Below are 20,537 nucleotides of genomic sequence, written 5' to 3' on the forward strand. Positions count from 1 at the left end.
ACTATGAAAGTCTTTCTTTCCAGGGAATGTGTTCCACCTCCATATGCAATTTGATTCAGATGCTACAACGGACATTTTAATGATAAGTAGTAATTACTTTGATCACTTATTTTAAGGATTAAATAAAATGAACACATTTTAAAAATTCCTCCCACAGTGTCTAATGCAACAAATGAGATGAATTTATTTACTCTCAGGAACTATTTTGAAAGCCATTGTTGAGCAGGTATATATTAAAGGCCTTCACTTTTTTTGTACAATTTAATAAAGGGATATCTGGGTTGCTCAATTCTGAGATTGTGTGGGATGCACTATATATTTCTAATTATTCTGGTGGGTTTACTGTAATTATTTCTACTGGGTTTTCTGTTATCCTTGCAATATACATACACAATTATACCCCAATTTCTCCTTTGATTTTTAATTTCTCTACAATCTACCTGGAGAATATAGCCACAGAAAGTCCATTAGAAATAAATTGAGCCAGATTTATAAGTTGAACCCACAGTTAAGTCAGTATTTTTTTTTAATTTAGCTGCTTGGCTTTCACATAATTCTAGGAGTTTAATGCCATGTGTCAAATGACAGAACAAAGATTATCAGCCAGAGAAGTACTATTATACAATTTCAAGGTTCTTGGACTATGAACGGAGAGGCATAAAATCATCAGAAGCTGGATTGACACATGCTGTATAGGTAACCTGTAAAAACATGTGCAATCACTCAAGTGAAAAAAAAAGAAACTATAAGTAGTGTCAGTAATGAGATAAAAAAAAGAATATGAATATTCAAACACAAAAGCAAATAATTTGAGAAAAGATCAAAGGATATACAAGAAGTATTTGGAACATCTTGTAGTCCCTGAAGTAGAAACATGCTCAAAGTAGAACACAATGGCAAACTATTTCAATCAAGTTCCTCACTACCAAAGCTGGAGCAGTTTGAACAGCAACAACAGTAGAAAATAGAATTGAGTGATACCCAGAAGTATATAATAAATTCCAATAATTCTATGCTCATATATTGAAATAATTGAATAACTAAGCAATTAGAAGAGAATAGTAAAAGGTTCTAATTTAGTAATATTTTGACTGCAAGGACATGGGACATAAATTTATTATTCTATATTTGGCTATATAAAATAACTTCCTCCCGTGGAGTGTAAAAGAAAATTAAAGAACTTTATAGTAGAGAAAATGGGCATATCTAACAAATACATCTAAGTTATGTCAATCACAGACAGGGACATTCATTTGTTATAGCAAGAATTCTTGAAAGGCTCTGATGAAAAAGCCATTGCATCTCTGTGTTCTTTCTCTAGAGAGCACATCGTTCCAGTCTCCTCGTGAACAAATTAGAGAATGCTGGTTGAAGGATGTTGTACAAGATACCTGATGCTCATGCTTCAAAGCTCTGAAGAACATCAAAAATGAAAAGAGGTTAGTCATTGCCACTGTCAACAGGAAGCTTTACTACTTGATGTCATGTGGTTTCCTACATGAATCCTGGACAGAAAGGGATCATGGATAAAAACATAGCAACTATAAATACAGAATTCATTTCAATTAGTTATATATTAGTAGCAGTTTACAAACAAAAAACTAAGCTAAAGGTCTATTTTAAAACTACACACTATTCTTCTAAGAAAGAATTCTTTAATGCAATTATTTCATTTAACAGATGATCTAAAACATACTGTTTTAAGAGGACAATTTAACAATTATCTTTGTGATTGTTGTTTTTAATGTACTATGTGAAGTCATTTCTTTTCTCTTTTTATCTCCCTTATCGATAATCTCATGTGATTACTGTATCTGACTTTTTTACCTGTTATATTGTATACACATTTATTTGTTTATTTGAAGTAAAGAAGGGATGAGGAAAAACAAGATTGGGAAGGTTGGGGGGAGGGAAATAAGGACAAAAATATGAGAAGGGATATCAACATTCAAGAAGTAATGTACCCACCACCTGACAAATGTAACTGTAACCCCTCTATATATTACCCCAATAATAAGATACAATACAAAATTTTAAAAATGTTTTTCTAAGCAATTTTACCTTGTACTTTTACAACCGCATATACAAAAAGTTATCTAGAACTAAAATACAAATATCAGCCTAATTAATAATAAACTATTCTATATCACTTCATTACTCTGTATTAGTATTTCTTTGGAGAATCATTAAAAGAAAGACATCTTAACTGGGTCTGGCTATCAATTTGCTTATATTCTGTAAGCGAATCCACTTCAATATTTCATGCTTTTTATCCTGAATTTTTCTTTCTTCTCTAAATCATTTCAGCCTACATGCCTTGAAAAAGAGAAATATTTCTAAGATACTTATCCAGTCTTTTGTGTGGAAGAACAACTCTCTTCAGAGTTACATTCCTCTTGCATTATGGTTAAGAGGTAAGCAAGACTTGTCACACTAATTCTATTTATATTCTATTTTTGTCTTTGCATTAATGTGAAAAGGTGACAGTGATCACACCACATCTGTGGGTGACACTCCATCCTTCACCCATAATATCTCTGTTGGCAATAAATTGTAGTGTGGAATACTCATGTGGACACACCCCGTCGTGGACCATGCTGAAGCTGTGGACAAGCACTGATTTTCTTTTCCTTCACCACAGTAACACTAGTATACAGAGTTGTTGGAGAGTTATACTTTTTTGTATGTTTTCTTCTAGTATTTTGCTTTGTATTTAGGACCTTAAGTTTACTAAGTAGGTGCTACATTGCTAAGCGATAACCCAACCTGAAATAAACCGTTTTGAACATTTTAAAGTCACCTTTCAGTGGATGTGCACCTATCTATAGGAAAGAGTAAAGGAAACAGAGGTGAAGGTCAGGGATGGCAGAAGCAAATGTGAAAACAATAGCATTTCTTTAAATTTTTGTGTTGTTAGGTGACTCATAATTCAAAAATATGTATCCTATATACATAAAAGTATGGAAAACTTTTACTTTTAAAAAATATCAAAATTAGGGGCCGGGAGTTTGGCCTAGTGGTAGAGTGCTTGCCTAGCATGCATGAAGACCCGGGTTCAATTCCTCGCTACTACATACAAAGCAAAAAGCAAGAAGTGGTACTGTGGCTCAAGTGGTAGAAACCTAGCCTTGAGAAAATCCAGGGACAGTGCTCAGGCCCTGAGCCCAAGTCCAGGACTGGCGCAAAAACACCCCAAAATATCAAAATTACATTGTAACAGATATGCACTATTTACTTCAAAGATATTGTTATATTTATGAAATTACAATTGACACCAGGAAACTAGATATACTCTATGTCTCAGCTTTTTGAAGAATAATTACAAAAATGGTATAAATACATTTACTCATGAAACCTCTTTCTTTAGTATTCATAAAATGCTAATTTGTGTGAAAAAATGCACAAGGAAGTATGAGAATTTTTACATTTATCAAACTGCTAAAATACATTTATCTTGCAGTGAATGTAATTCATTACATCCAATTGTTTATTTTCAAGGGCACTTAAAATTTTAAATTGGCAAATTACATCAATTGCTTTTGTAATAGAAAGAATCACTTTCTCTTTACTGAAATTACAAAAGAACAATCATTCATCATTGTTCAATATATTATGATAGGGTTCTATCTAAAATGTCTGAAGGATCTAAAGTAGAGCTTGAATTATTTGAAAAATTATAATCTGAAACTCCTACTTATATGTCATCTCATACTTAAGCTAGCTACTTTCTTATATTTGATCATTTAATTACCTTTCAATAAATAATTATTTCTAGAATGAGTCAATAATTGTATCTCAGGTACAGATGATAGAAGAATATATTCCTTAAATCTTTTCATTTTGAAATGTTTTTAATTAAAAAATCATGTAGATGGAACTGTGTTAGACTGCAGAGCTTCTGTATGAACAGTCATAGCTAGCAAGTTAAATAGAAAGCCAATAGAGTGGAAGATCTTCACTAACCATGCAACAGACTAGGGCCTCAAATCTAAAATATACCTGTAGCTTAAAAAATTGAATGGGGACCATGACATGAGAAAGGGTATCAATATATGTGAAGTAATGTACCTTCTATCTGGTGAATACAATGTAACCCTTCTATTAATTACAACAAAAAATATGTGAAAAAAATAGATAAGGGAGCCAAAAATAATGTGGAAGAAACACAGCCTCTTTAACAAATGCTGCTGGCAAAATTGATTAAGCACCTGTAGAAAACTAAAGCTGGAAACTTATCTGTCACCCTGTATGAGAATAAATTCCAAATGGATCAAAGAACTTGAGGTAAAATCAGATACCCTCAAGACTTTATAGGAATGTAAAAGCATTATTTTTGGTGATAATTATTATGATTATAAAAAGTTTTCTTTTCTCATTATTCTCCAAGTGAATTCCATTGTTTGTAATGGAAAGGATAACCACAGAGATGTAAGGTGATCATTATTTGTGTGACCAAAATGTGTCATGCAAATAGTGTACTATATTCTGTAGGATACAGGTAATAGGTTGTTGAGATCATCATAATAGGAAATATTGATTTGCTTACAACAAAGTATATGGCAGAACTGAGTCAACCCTCAAAGAATACTACAGAATGACACCCTATAAAATCTTACAAAGAAAAGGTGCATTGTTTATCTACCTCCAGACAGTCTAGTTTTGCAAGGTGCCTTTAACTGATTTGTATACAGTCAGCTCTCCTTAAGTCAACACAACGTGTTCACAGTGAAGAAATATGTTTTTGTAGCTGCTTTTGTCAGTGAGAGTTCTTTGGGATTCTGAAAACAGATTGCATATTGCAAGATTGGACAATCTACTAAATTAGCACTCCAAAGATAACAGTTCTATGTGATATCGATAAATTGCACAACATGTGAAATCTGGATCAAAGTTTGTATTTAACAAGCCAATCCAAATAAATATGACACACTATGTAAAAGATTTCAAGAAATGTCTCAACTGAACACATGAGATTGGATGATGAATATACCAGATAAGGTAAAAGACAGAATAACTATCCCTATGGAAATAGCACTATTCAAGGTAATTTTTACTGAGTATCTTCAAATGCATTGACTGAAATCAAAATTTCAAAGTTTGAAATGTCTGTATTATAAATAGAAAATTATTGTAAAATAATCCATTAGTTTTATAAGTAAATTTTAGCGTCTTAGTTTGACTATAATGTTTTATATTAAATCTGCCAGTTCTATCACTTTCATACTACATGCAAAACAGCTTTCCTTTCAATAGCACACTTTTAAATATCACCAGAACTTTTAAATAACGATGTAAAGAATAATTGAACTTTAACAGGGAAGTTAAGTTCACATATTATTACAAGTATTGTCATTCACATAACAATCACTGTATAGAAACCTAATTTGAAGCAAAAGCATAAAAGTACAAAAATGATAACACTTTGAGGACAGGTATGAAATAAATATAGGAGTATAGATACAATTCTAATAGAATCTTAGAACTCTCTCGCTCTCTACTTCTCCCTGTACCCTGGCTAATCTTTAAAAGTTCTCTATTACCTGTGTATGCACATAGTATATATGAGGTAACTGTGTCTCTGGGCAAACCAGCCTTTAAAGCAGAGTATTTATGTAAACAGTAATACAATCCCCACACTTGAGAACAGCCCTGTTATGCTAACAGGAGAAAAGTATTAATGTTTCTCCTGAAAACTGGAAAAAATGCAAGCAGAGTTACCTGTTTCACCTTGTAAATATTTCATTGTCAATACATACTTTAAATGATACAATTAGAAGTGTCCTTGTTTATAGAAATCATTTCCATGATTGGAATACTTAGGTTTTATTTAAGCATAACCATCTACTACTGCTTTAAATAGAAAGTATGTATAGAAAAAAAACTCAAGTAGAAAGTTGATGATTTAACAATAAATTCCTTACTAGAATACATTCAACCTATATTTTCTCCTGGCTAAGAGCTGCTCAATAATAAATGCTGCAGTGACTAACATTAGCTCTGTCACCCAAAAGAAAACTTTCTTTAGCCATCCAAGTCAATGGGTATGTTTCCTGAAGCCTCCATTACTTTGTAAAACTCTACTGACATTAAACTCTTTCTTGTCAAGAAGAATACAATTCTAGAGGTGGTTACCAGGATTCCAGCTGTGAATACACTCTACAGCCTGTACAAATTTGGAGAAATATTTATTTATTTAAAGTACCTATCATACGCTGGCTCTCAGTGGCTCATGCCTGTAACCCTAGTTTTCAGTAGGCTGGGAAAGCCAGAAAAGGGAAGAACGTCCATGAGATTCAGATCTCCAATTAGGCAAAAGTAGAGTAGCAGATGAAAGGGGAGCTGTAGATAATAAGTTAGATAATAAGAAAGAGTGTTAACCTTGAACAAAAGAGCACTGCAATGATGTGCATAGGCCCTAAATCCAAGCCCCAACACTGAAGAGCACGCGCGCGCGCACACACACACACACACATGTTGCTCCTCTCTTCTCCGGGGCAGCAACACGGGAACGGGGAGGGACACACAGGGCCAGCCTGTAGTCCCCCGGGAGCCGAGCGAGATGGTAAGTGTCGAAGACCCAGCCCTCCCCCAATCACCGGGGAAGAAAGAACCACGCTGAGTCAGAAACAGTGTTAACCATGAAAGCGCATCAGATCTCTCTGCTGATCTCTGCTGATCTCTGGTTCTCTCTGATGCTCTCCTGATGCTCTCCTAACTTTATTGCGTCACACAATTAGTTACATACTGTTAGGGTAGGAGAAGGTGGGCACTGGGAAGCTAGCCAATAGGAAGAGGGCCCCTGTGCTACCACTAAGGGTCTGGGTGGGCTTTCAGGTAGTGGGCAGGACAGGTGCAGGAAAGCGCGCGAGACTTGAGCTGCTGCGAGACCCGCGAAACTGCGGGGGGTTCAATCGAGTCACGTACACAGCGATGCCTTAAGAGAGGTATGCAAAAGACCGAATGCCTGGACAAAGCCCTTTAATTGCAGCTGAGCCAGAATCAGGCCTCAGAGATGGAGGCTAGGCCCCAACAATTCCCCCTTTTTTGTTTATTAGAACAGGGGGGGACAAGCGCGCAAAACCCCTGTCTTAGGTCGTCCCCTTCAGGGAATCTTACCCGTCATTGAGTGCTCTGCGGCCTTCTGTCCCACTGTACAGATCACCCCCGGGCCTGTCTTAGGTTGTCCCCGCTCCAGAGATCTTACCCGTCATTGGCTCTCGGGGAGACATCTAAGGGGAGTCGAGGGATCCCTCCTTGTCATAGGGCTCTCCTTGGTCATAGGAGTTATTGGCATTGGTAGCAAGCCTCTGGTAATGCACCTGTACGTTCATCAATTGAGTGGATTCGTTCATCAACTGAATGGATTCTATCCTGCTTTGAATGAATTGTAACCTTATTGATAACACAGGGCCCAAAAGTTAAGAGTAAGAAGAAGAGGAGTATAGGGCCAAGAAATGGAAGGACATAGGGTAGCCATCTGTGCAGTCCGGTCCAGAGGAAGTTGATGATGGGTATCTTGACTCCAAGAAGAAACAGGATCAGCACTGTAAGGTCCATTATTTATTCTGAAAAAGAAGAGAGAGAGAGATATCCTCAGGAGGCAGAGAGCCTTCTGGGTCTTCATCAATGTTATTGGGGTCCCTCCATATTTGGGGACAATATTTAAGATCCCTTGTAGGGACCCAAATTGGCTTTGTTTCATCAGTGGGGAAAACACAACCAAATCCTCTTCCAGCTGTAATGAGGGGGTCAGGGCCCCTCCACTCCCCATTAAGGGGGTCCTTCCACCGGACATAGACAGTTCGATAGGGAATAGAAGTTGTCCAATATTTCTGGAAGGGTGAGAGATGTTCCCCTTTGGCAAAATTTAAAATATTGAGAGTAAACAAAGCCATCTTTAGCTGATCATGGGGGGGGAGTGTATTCCCCCTTTTTTGTTTTATTAATTGAGATTTAAGGACATGGTTATATCTTTCTACTATTGCCTGTCCTCTGGGATTATGAGGGATGCCAGTAGTATGGGTAATTTGCCATTGTTTAAAGAAGTCATCAAGAGACTTGCTTACAAAACATGGACCGTTATCGGTTTTTATTTGGTCTGGCAATCCGAGAGTAGCAAAACATTGAAGAAAATGACTGATAGCATGTTTAGCTCTCTCCCCGGAATGGGCTGTAGCCCAACAGGCATGGGAAAAGGTGTCTATTGTTAAAAAAATGTATTTAAGTTTTCCAAAAAAGGGAAAATGTGTAACATCCGTTTGCCACAGATTTTTAGGCCTAAGGCCTCGAGGGTTAACAACACCCATTTGGAGTGGTGGAACCTGTAAGAAAGGGTGGCATGACTTGCAGGTCCTAATAATCTTTTTTAGGTCTTTAATAGCAACTTGGGGAAATCGGTGGTGTAGTCCCCTCCAGTTGGCATGCGTGAGCCGATGGAAAGAGATAGCCTCCTGTAAAGTGTAACATTCAGGATTAGAGGCTAACTGGTCAGCGAGGGCATTGCCTTTGGTCAAAATACTTAGAAGGCTTTGATGTCCCCTCAGATGTTGAATAAACATAGGCGCAATCCTTTGTTTGAGCAAATTTCTAGCTTGAATCATCAAAGGAGTGATGGGGTTACTATCAAGTTTAATATGAGCTTCCATGAGGTTAGGTAACAAATTGACCACATACAGGCTATCTGAGAATAGGTTAAGAGGACCAGTAACCTCATATAGAGCTAAGACCACCGCATAAAGTTCCTTAAATTGCGCTGAACCCTGTATTTCATGAGACAGGGTCACTGCAGGAGAAGAATTGCCTTTACCTGGGGGGAAAATAACAACAGAAGCCCCCTTCTTGCCTCCATCCGTGAATACGGTGGGGAAGGAGGGATCAGCTTCACCTAGAAAAAGTTTTGGAGGTTGCCACTCCAGCTGACTAAAGGAGCGCATCCATTTATGGGGACCATAATGACAATCCACTTTACCTGGAAAGCCTTCCATGGCTATTGCAAGTCTAGCATTATTTCTTTGTAGCCAAGAGAAATCATTAATCCTAAAAGGGACAATAAGAGAGTGGGGTTCACTCCCAAAAAGACGAGTGGATAAGTCTCGTCCTTTGACAATGCAATCTGCCATCTGGTCAATCATGGAGTAAACTCTAGGTGTTCCTCCGACTGACAGATGAATCCAGTGAAGAGGTTCCCCTTCCTGGCCTAAAAGGGCAGTAAAAAGGGTCTGTCCTGATAGGACATAGAGTGTTAGGGGCATAGCAGGATCATACCTCTTTAAGGCTGCTTCATTGATAGCTAATTGAATTTTATTTAGAACCTCTTTATGATCAGCTGACAACGTTACTATAGAGGTCAGATCAAGAGCCTTTAAGAGATCAAAAAGAGGTGTGAGAGTTGCAGTGGTTATGGAGATCCATGGTCTCATCCAATTAATTTCACCAAGAAGTTTTTGAAGTTGGGGCAGGGTATAAGTATCTTGGATAGCTAATTGGGGTTTTAAAGGAGACACAACATCCAGTGTTAGGACAGATCCCAGGATTTTAAAGGGGGGTATCTTTTGGATTTTTTCTGGGGCAATCTGGAAGCCATTAACTTTTAACAGTTGGAGACATTTATTAAAAAGACAATCTAAATGCTGAGTGTCCGGGCTTCCTATAATGATATCATCCATATATACATAGAAAAGTGAGCCTGTCTCCTCGTTAAGAGGGGATAAGACTCTAGACATATAGTCCTGACATATAGGAGGACTATTGGCCATACCTTGAGGTAGAACTGTCCATTCAAAACGTAAATCAGGGCCCTTATAATTTAATGAAGGAAGGGAGAAGGCAAACTTCTCAGTATCTTCCGGGTGGAGAGGAATAGAGAAAAAACAGTCTTTGATGTCTATGACTATGAGATATTGGTCATTAGGAATGGCAGGTATCCAGGGCATCCCCCTTTGGGGGGTCCCAAAAAGTTCCATCCTCTCATTTATTTTTCTCAAATCTTGGAGTAGTCTCCACTTGCCATTAGGCTTTTTAATCATAAATACTGGGGAGTTCCAAGGGCTCAAAGACTTCCTTTTTATGCTTTTCTCAACTCTATCAACAAAAGTAGACAGGTCCTCTACTGGTCTTTGGTTAATTTCTGCTATCGGAGACTCAGAGGGACCCTCCTCCAGTTTTCTCCAGGCCGCTAGGCCCAAAGCTCTAATCTGATCCTGATAGGGAGGGGGTATGGTTGCCTGCTGGACCCCCGTTGAGTACTGATCGGAGGTCCCTGTAAGCATCCCCAAAGTAATGGGGATTACAGGTTGCACGTGTTGGTTCCTCTCCGCCTGTTGGTGGCATTCTTCTATATACAGGGCACACCAGTTAATGAAAAGTGGGCCTGGAAGAACTGCTTTGGCTAGAGCCATCCAATCGGCTGCAGTACATGGTTGATGAGCAAGGCCTTGGAGGATGGTTTCCGTCCAAGAAGCATTAGGGCCAACTTCTAAGACAGCTTTTTTGAGTTCCTTAAGGTCGCCAGGCTCCCAGGGATACCCGGTTGCAGGGCGGTTACCACCCGGGTCAATATTAACAGGGAAAAGCTGGCAGTACTCAGGGCCAGGTTCAAATGGTGCCTCACTAGTGACACTGTCTGTTGGGGTCACGCTCTCCGGCCTTTCTGACACACTTCCATTCAAAGGCTGCAATATCTTGTAGACCTCAGAAGCACCGTGCAGAAGCCTGTCTGGTGAATGGAGCCCTGGCAGGCCCAGACCCTCCTGTGAGACTACTGAGGGTGGATGGAACCCTGGCGCTGTGGGGGTTGGGAAGCTAACAGGGCACACTAGGCCCGGACCCTCCTGTGAGACTACTGAGGGTTCATGGCCTGGGTTTGATGGGGGAGGGGTAAAGGGTGGCTCCTTCTCATCTCCCTGAGGGGAACTTGGCCTTTCAGTAGACAATGAGAGATTAGCATCTCCGCAGGGAGTAAGGGAGGCATCTGGCCTCTCTTTGTTAACTGTGTCCCCAGGAGACTCAGCCCTCTCCTTGGAAAGTTGAGGAGAAAAACTAGACTTTAAGACTGAATAAACTCCTCCTGAAGGAATCTCCCCTAGATTTATCTGGGCTTTTCTGATTAGATGCTCAATTTTTTCCCAAGTATTCCAGTCTACCAAGTTGCTAGTTGGCAGCCACAGGGCGATTTTAACTAAAGTATCCCAAACTTTACATGTCTGTGCAACTAAAATCTCTAACCCTCGACTTTTAAGGAAGAGCTTAAGAGAGTCGAGGGAAGGGTCATTCTTAGAAAGGTTCTTTCCCATATTTGATGGGAGTACACTTACCCGCAGTCCGATTAGCTCGTCGGCGGTGAGTTTCTCGAGCACGTGGAGCCCTCACACGGGGCGGCAGTTTCCTCACACGGGGCACCAGATGTTGCTCCTCTCTTCTCCGGGGCAGCAACACGGGAACGGGGAGGGACACACAGGGCCAGCCTGTAGTCCCCCGGGAGCCGAGCGAGATGGTAAGTGTCGAAGACCCAGCCCTCCCCCAATCACCGGGGAAGAAAGAACCACGCTGAGTCAGAAACAGTGTTAACCATGAAAGCGCATCAGATCTCTCTGCTGATCTCTGCTGATCTCTGGTTCTCTCTGATGCTCTCCTGATGCTCTCCTAACTTTATTGCGTCACACAATTAGTTACATACTGTTAGGGTAGGAGAAGGTGGGCACTGGGAAGCTAGCCAATAGGAAGAGGGCCCCTGTGCTACCACTAAGGGTCTGGGTGGGCTTTCAGGTAGTGGGCAGGACAGGTGCAGGAAAGCGCGCGAGACTTGAGCTGCTGCGAGACCCGCGAAACTGCGGGGGGTTCAATCGAGTCACGTACACAGCGATGCCTTAAGAGAGGTATGCAAAAGACCGAATGCCTGGACAAAGCCCTTTAATTGCAGCTGAGCCAGAATCAGGCCTCAGAGATGGAGGCTAGGCCCCAACACACACACACACACACACACACACACACACCTTTGCATAATGTTTTTTTCAATGAGAGGAATAAGAGATAAAACTTAACTCATAGCATTTCTGCAATATATAGAGGGTTACTATGAATAGATATCTTGAAATAGAGAGAAATTCATAGTGTGATCCCTACAAATGTGAGATTGGATAATTGTGAGTTCCTATTCTAGATATCCACATCATCTTCCTAAAGTGGAAAGTATTTGAGTAAAGACATGAATGTTAAGAATCTAAATAATTTGGGCAATATGTAACCAAACTGAAGAGGATGGAGAAGAAACTACAAGTATTACAACCTGCACAAATTCTAATTCTCCCAGAGTTTGCCTGCAATATTAAATAAAGATGAAAAGACTTACTTTCATTCTCTTTTTTTCTTATTCACAGACTATAGCAGAGTCGAATTCTGTAAGACTAATTTTAGTTTTCTGTCACTCCATGTTCTATCTCTAAGAAAATTCAGAAATATTCTGAACTTAGAAGGTTAACATTTGCTATCATTTTATAGATAAATCTATTTAAGAAAGATTTAGCTGATCTTTCTTAGATCTCACAACAACTCTGTAATAGGCCATCCCATAATGGAAGAATTTAGTCAGGTTACTGATTGCGTTTTTCTCTAAGGGCTTTGCACAATAGAACTCAGAGGCTGAATTACTTCTATTTAGAATCTAACTGATTTGATCACCACAAAAATTTTATTTGACAAAAGACAAACAACAAACAGGATTGTGTTAAGTATGGGGGAAAATAATAGCTGTTAATACAAGAGCTTACTCCATTGTGCAAATGGAAGCCAAAGAGCCTGAAATTATAAACTGACTACCTGAGAAAACCTTGGATGATGAAATCATTATGAACTGCTTTGCTGTTGTTTTTCTGAAATGAATTACATTTCCTCTTCTGTTCTTCAGACTCCCATGATACTGCCATTTTGGTTAAAATGAGTGACACTCTAGAGATTTGTTCTAGATATTTCCTTCTCTCTAGGCCCTATTCCTTCCAAAAAGCTAAATCAATATATTTGAAAACTCATTCTTCCCCTCCTAGAGAGGCCCTCTCAGTCTAAACTCTCACCAGCCTTGGATGGCTTTATGACCTCCTCTCCCATTCATATTCTGAGAATGTCTAACATTTGTCTATCTTGTGCCAGAAGCAAAGACACCCCTTATAATATGACACAACCCATGTCCCTCACCTTATTTTGCTATTCCTCACTTCCACCATACATCTGTGACTACAGCCTAAACAACTCTTCCTGTGGTCTGAACTGATAATATCTGAGCATATTTTATACATTTGAGCATTCTAATCCCTTGGTCTAAATACCCCTACATCCCTTCTATTTTTGTCAATCCCTTAAACTCAGGGTCTCTGCACTGTCCTTGGGCTTCTTCCTCAAGGCTAGCACTCCGCCACTTGTGCCAGGTGCTTCTGCCTTCTTTTTTTTCTACGAATGTGGTACTGAGGAATCAAACCCAGGTCTTGGTGCACGCTAGGCAAGCACTCTACCACTAGGCCAAACTCCCAGCCTATATCCCTTCTCTTTATTTCATAAAATTATGATCACATTTTTTGTCTCCAAAATTTCCAGTAATTTCTGTGTGGTCTATTGCAGTAATCATTATTTGTTGCTGCTTACCTCTTTTTTTTTTTTTGCTTCCCCCAACAGGTGAGAATACTTGACCTAATTTTGCCAGTATTAGTATTACCTCCTCTGTTAATAGCTGTTCATCTAGTATGGGCTTGAGTTGTTCAATAAGTTTTTTTGATTTATTTAAAAATAAATGCCAAAATGAAACAGTTTTCAACACATAGAACAAAAAAACCCATGAATGTGTTGAGCGGGGAAGCTCACGTCTGTAATCCTAGCTATTCAGGAGGCTGAGATCTGAGGATTGCGGTTCAAAGCCAGCCTGCACACTAAAGTCCCTGAGAGTCTTACCTCCAGTTAAGCACTAGAAAATGGGAAGTGGTGCTGGTGTTCCAGGGGGAGGGTGGTAGCCTTGAGCTGAAGAGTTCAGGGACAATGCCCAGGCCCAGGGTTAGGGAGGTACAAGTTCTAATCATAAATTATTCCATCTCCTGTTGTATAATAAGGTTAAAGATTCATTCCTTAGTTTGTAGACTATATGTTTCCACATATTCTGTTGCATCATTTGTAAAAGCAGTTGTTTACCTGTGGAACTTTCCATTTCCTGTGGGTCTTCCAATGTTTCATGATAGTTTACTTTGTTTCTGGGTTTGGCACACCTCTTTGCCTTCAAAATCTCTCACCTACTTTTTGTTTCCTTTGTGACTCACTATTGTTTTCCTTTGATGTACTGAAACTTTTTTTTTCCACAATGATAAATTGAATTTCTCTCTTTTATCTTATTTAAGGAAGACTATGTGCTCCAAGGAAACGTCACCAAATATCCTCGAGTATTTGGGGTTGCTTTATACTTCAGATAAATTAACTTAGTGTATCTATTTATACAACACAGTTATAGATTGCATGAAAAATATGACACTTTGATAACAAAAATATTCTTAAGCATAGTGTTTACCATGGAAATAAATTGACTATGCCTCATATTAATAACATTTAAGACCCACAAGTCAGCATTTTAACCTAGTGGCTGACTCAAGCCCTCATGACAAGAAGTAAATGGACAATAGAAAAAGAAACATAAAATAAAGCATATTTTATTTTGAGACAATGATTAAGACAGCTTTATCTTAGTAGGAAAATGAAACTATACCCATCTCTGCTATTGGTAAAGTGAATTAAATATCTATATAATTGAGAGTTTATGGTAACCTGGATCCACTTGATTTGTGGAGGAAAACTACATATATATGTATATATATATATATATATGCCTATAATTGCAACATGGAGTTTAATTCAGTGTCTTCAATTATTAATCCATAGAAAACCCTACTAATTGTTAGACCATTCAGTGTAAGGAAGTAAGCAATGGAAAATCATTGACTAATTCATATAATACTAAATAGCATAAATAGGTACAATCTTATTTTGATTTATTTTGAGATGAGAACTATCTTTCTACTCAGCAGATTCTATGATAGAGGATCAGCTTCAACATTTTTTTCATATCAACTGAGCTAAGTGATATTACAAATTTTAAAATAGAAAAATATCTTTAAATGGAGGAAATTTATATTGCTTAACCTAGCAGGATATCGGATTCCAAATTATGAAGAAATTTTAACTTGTATTTAGGCTGTTAAACAATTGAATGGAATATTTGCTTCCCACATTGCTTTAAAACTCACTGAAAACCTTTGCCTAGGATATGATTTGTCTTTTGTAAGCTCAGTTATGTTCCCAGGTTGCAGCATATCTCCAGAATTTTGACAACACAATTCTTTGGGTAATACAAACCACATGACCTCTTTGTCTTGGTGTGGGTGTAAAACAATGGCAGATTTGCATTTGTATCTCAGTTTTGTAATTGTACTTACCTATGAGAACACAAATCAGTCTACAGCAATCACTGAACTTTTCTTGACATCAATAGTAAATATGCTTAAAATGATTTAAGAAGTCATTGCAGATAAAATGGGTTTGATCATTATAGCATTCTTTACTAACTTGGGCACATTAAGATTTAAAGAGGCAGAAAAGTCAACAAAGGTGTCAAGGTAGTCAAAGAGAACTCTTAGTAAAATACTTTCATTTAATTATTTTGACAATAGAAAAAGTACATACTTAAAAAGACAATCCCATGACTATTTAATGCTTATATCATTGTGAAAATATTAACATTCTCTTTTTCTGATTACTGAGCTATACCATCCACCCACCAAATTATTCTTATTCTAGTTAACCCTATCAGGCTATATTAATGAAAACTTCAAACTAAAATTGACTCTCACTTAATTTTTGAAACCCAATATTTCATAAATTTCTTTCCAACAGCAAATAAGCATTGCAACAACTCATACAAAATGAAATGTAATAGCACAAGTTAAAAACAAAATAGAGGGGCTAGGAGTGTGGCCTAGTGGTAGAGTGCTTGCCAAGCACAGACAAATCCCTGGGTTTGATTTCTTGGTACCACATATATAGAAAAAAATGCTAGAAGTAGTTCTGTGGCTCAAGTGACAGAGCACTAACCTTGAGAAAGTTCAAGTACAGTGCCTAGGTGCTAAGTTCTAGCCCAGGACTGGTTAAAATAGAAATAGGCAAAATATTTAATCCAATAACCCAAGAACATTGCACCAACTCCCAATCTACCACCACGCCACAGTATCACAGATTGGGATCAAAGCCTTTAACCCAGGGCCTTTGGGATCATTCAAAATGCCAGTTACAGCATTGTTTGTAGTCTAGCTCTGTTGCTTACTTTGTTTGGAAGACTTGACTAATATTTCAATAAATACTTCCTAGACACGCTTGCTTGCTTGAAAATTTCTGAAAATCTTCCTTTGATACTTCACATTTTGTTTCTTGTAGTCGATTCTCTGTAGATGTTTATGTAGATTAAACTATGAGCCTTATACTAAAGTTTCTAATTGCATAGCTTCCTATGCTTTAAACTTTTAAAATATTTATTGTAATGGTGTTATATCTATGCTTTAAACTCTTTAAGTTCTGGGAATGTACTCTCCTTTATCTAACCCACAAGTTATTTTCAGAATAATTTTTTAGCAAAAATTCTGAAGTATTTGTCTTTTATCATCTCTTTTATCTGCCTTCTTTATTTTCTTCATGTTGTCTTCCTCTTTTTTCTTAACTGACTCAACACATTCTTAGATACCGATTATCACAGTATTTCAATGTACTTTCTTTTTACTACTTTGTCTCTATAACTGATTGAACTTCAAACTCAGTCATTTTTGTAAGATTACTATTCTTATAAAATACTTCACAATCTGCAGACTTTTAACATTTCTTTGTCAGTTCCAAAAGTCCATAAGTAACAAAAGAACACAATTAGTCATCCTACTTCTAACTCTCTCTACCCTAATTGAAGACTTATTAAAACATGTATCAAAGCTATGAGGTGCATGATAAAGTTCTGTTAGACAGTCTCACTGACTTCTCACTAATACTCTGAAATATTCTGTGTGTGTGTATATATTTGAGTGTGTGTATGCGTGTGTGTGTGTGTGTGTGTGTGTGAGGAGAAAGTTCTTAATTCTACTCTGAAATCAAGTGGGTGTTGCTGATAAGATTATCACTGTTTGAACACACACTATTTCATCTTTTGATTATCTCTGTTCTAGCTTCTTTTGAAAGAGTGTATCCCATTTTAAAATTTTAAGAAAAAATTTTTGTCTTCTAATTTTCAGAAAATTGTAAATCATTATTACTTAAACCTGTGTGATCTCCAGGCACATAATTCTAGGAATTCCACAGGTCAGATACAGCCAAATAAAAAGCCATAGTAACAGAAAGAGAGAGATTTATTATTTGACAAGACAGGGCAGGAAGTCAGCATTTTACCTTTAGCCATTCTTGTAGAGTCATGATTTTTAGCTTTAAATGGGCAAAGAAAGATAAGGAGGGATGAGATATATGCAAAATAATTAAACAGGTGTGGCCAAGTGGTCAGAGGTGGCAATATATATATATATATATATATATATATATATATATATATATATACTATTTCAGCTCTGGTAACCCATGTTTCGGGAGAATTTATCATTATCAGCACCTTAGGATGACAGTCTTCACAAAATGATTACTGCCTTAATGTGTTAGGTAATCGTTCGTGTTTCTTATGAAGGGAGTTAATCTGTTCTGTCATATTCTATTGTCCTTTAGGGCTAATTTTGGATCCTTATACAGATGTGCTTCTGCCCTGTTCTCTCCTGACCTCTGAGGTGACTGACTAACAACTGGCTAAGAACTAAGGACATAGATACAAAATAGAGAGTTGCTTATAATTAATTCATGGGACTAAACAAATAGCCAGTGCTTTTCAGCAAATCAGCTTCTCTTCTTTGTTCTTGCTTCACTATGCTTTCCAAATCCACAGCTTCTCTTTTGGGGAGAGACTAATATGCAAACATTTTGTTGTTTTGCATCACAGCTTTTTAAAAAAATTCTACTAGTACTGGGGTTTGCTAGTCTTTCCTTTTGAATATCATCTACTTTTAATCTGCATTCCTCTTTTATTTTCCCTCAGTATAAAATATTCCTAGATGTGCCATAAAGTAAAATACCAAATTCTTTCAGTTGATTTTCTTTCTTTCTCAGCTCCCAGAGCAATCTTTGTTCAAAGGTTAGTCAATCTCTATTTTCAACATCCATTTTCTCAATCTATTGCAATAAGATCTTACCCACATTTTTGAAAATTATTTTCTGGTCAGAATTAACTTATCTAATCTATAGACATGAAGCCTTTCAGTCTTCATCTTAATTGTACCTGAAAAGTCAGACCATTGTATATCTTTTCTTACATGAATTTTTTCTTAAATTCACTAGATTTTCTGACCCATCTGGCATTTCTTCTTAGCCTAATTTACTGATTCACCCTTCTGATGGGTGTATACTCTACTAAGTGCTGACCATAATGTATGCATGAATACAAATCTCATCCACGATGACACTGTTTCTCAGTCTTATACACTGGAAAGATTTTTGTAAATTTTTTGGTAACTAGATCTACCTTACATTACCCCCAATTTAAGTGATGGGAGTATAATTTGGATATTGGGATCTTTATAATTTATTTTTGTGTGTTTGAACAGGGTCTTACAACATAGGACAAATTACCCTGAAATTTTCCAATTCTTCTGCCTCCCAAATTATATCATTACAAGCATGTGCCCCCACACCTTATTATATTTTACTTAAAGTCATTATATTGAATAGAAAAGATTTAAGGCCATTTCACTGTGGATTTTCTCTTAATTATAACAACTGATTTTACCATTCTAACACTGTCTCAAAATCACAAGACCATTATATTTTTTCTTTGTTTATGCTACTTAAACTCAAGATAATTTATAATATTATCTTCTTCTTTGGTAGTAGTCTTTAAAAAGAAATTATGACTGAAGATGTAATTTAGGGGTAAGTATACACTCAGAATGGGCAAGGATCTGGGTTCTCTCTTCCCCAGAAATTTAAAAAGAAAAGAGAAAAAAAGGAAAATGAACAATAGAAATGATTCCACCAGGTCTAAATGGTTATGTAACTCAAGATCAGATAGTCTAGAAAAACAAATTTCCATAGGCCTAAAATTATAATCCTATAGAAATTCTGGGGGAAAAGTAACTAGTCTTGTAGTCCTAAATTTTAACATTTGTAAAGTGTAGGTCAGTTTCATTACTTCATTTTCCATAATTTGTAGATGTTGTTTTTAATTCTTCCATTTTTTCATATAATTTTACTTTCATTAAAGCAAACAAAGTGTAGCTATGCCATCACTTTTTATACAAATAGATGGGTCATGGTATGCCAATTCCTACTTCTAGAAAGGACTCCTAAGAATCACTCTCTTGGATTACACACAAAAAAAGCCATCAGTTAGTTTGCATAATCACAAGACACAAAAGTTGAAGAGTTTCCAGAGAATTAGTACTGACTCATATGGAAGTGTTTTGCTGTTTTCTCACCAAGGGTAATGTTCACATTGAAGTACAGCTGTTTTGGAAAAGTATAGAAATCCAAATAATAAATTTAGGCTTCCATCACTTATTTAGCTATAACCTTGCTAAGATGAAGGCATCTTATAATTCTTAGGGAATCAGAATACGCATAACCTGTTTCGGAACCCAGTAGTATAACATGCAAGCTATGTTCGTCATAAAGTTCTCTTGGGATTTGAACTTGTGATCAACACAAGATAATGTTTTATTATAGTCAAAATGACAAGCTTCTTGTACATACAGGAGAAATTTGTTCTATCATCTGCTCAGTGCTTACCACCGAAACTTCAGCTTGGATACTTTAACATGGAAGATAAGATTGTCTTACTTTCACTCAAACTGGGTAAAATAAGAAGAGAGGAAAAGAAATGCATGGTACACACAGTGGAGGCTCTTTAATGGCCAGCCTGCTACTGACGCCTATAATTTCTTATTAGTCATGTTTTTGTTTTCATATCAGTTAGTACATGGCTATTACCTACTCACTCTCTGTCTGCTTTTCTTTGCTGAATGAGCTGCCTGAAGTTCAGGCCTATCTAAGTTCAACTTCCTTACCCATCCCTAGAATTGCATGCATTACCTTTCAGATTCCAACTCAAGATGTCTTTACATAATTAGAGTCCCGTCAACTCTCAATTACCAATGATAACAGGTTACTGGAAAAGCCTGAATAAACAAATTTATTTGCAGATTTGTTTCCTTGCATGAACTCTTCCATGTTGTCTCATGGGAGTGGCATAAAAGGTAGAACAGAGGGAAATGGGCAAGCTGACTCCACCCAATGACTCAAAGAAGGTAACTTTGTGGAGAACCTCTGGAGCAGCCCAGTGCCATTTCACTCTGGACAAAGCTGAGAGCTTGTAACAACAGACATTTGTTGATTACAAGAATGAATGCGTAATAAACCAGATGTGATTCTAGAAATGAAATCTCTTC

General features: G+C 37.4%; 1 protein-coding gene across 1 annotated transcript in view; it reads left to right on the forward strand.

Moving 5' to 3' along the window:
- Positions 1–1,327: 1,327 nt before the first annotated feature.
- Positions 1,328–20,537, forward strand: part of Nts (neurotensin) — a 78,263-nt gene continuing 59,053 nt past the window's right edge. Inside the window, exon 1 of the mRNA XM_090357484.1 lies at positions 1,328–1,439. Within this exon, the coding sequence (XP_090213610.1) occupies positions 1,430–1,439 (10 nt within the window). The 5' untranslated portion in view covers positions 1,328–1,429. The remainder of the gene's footprint in view (positions 1,440–20,537) is intronic.

This window comes from Megascapheus bottae, chromosome 2, assembly GCF_031878675.1.
Source record: "Megascapheus bottae isolate mThoBot1 chromosome 2, mThoBot2.hap1, whole genome shotgun sequence".
NCBI classification, from domain to species: domain Eukaryota; kingdom Metazoa; phylum Chordata; class Mammalia; order Rodentia; family Geomyidae; genus Megascapheus; species Megascapheus bottae.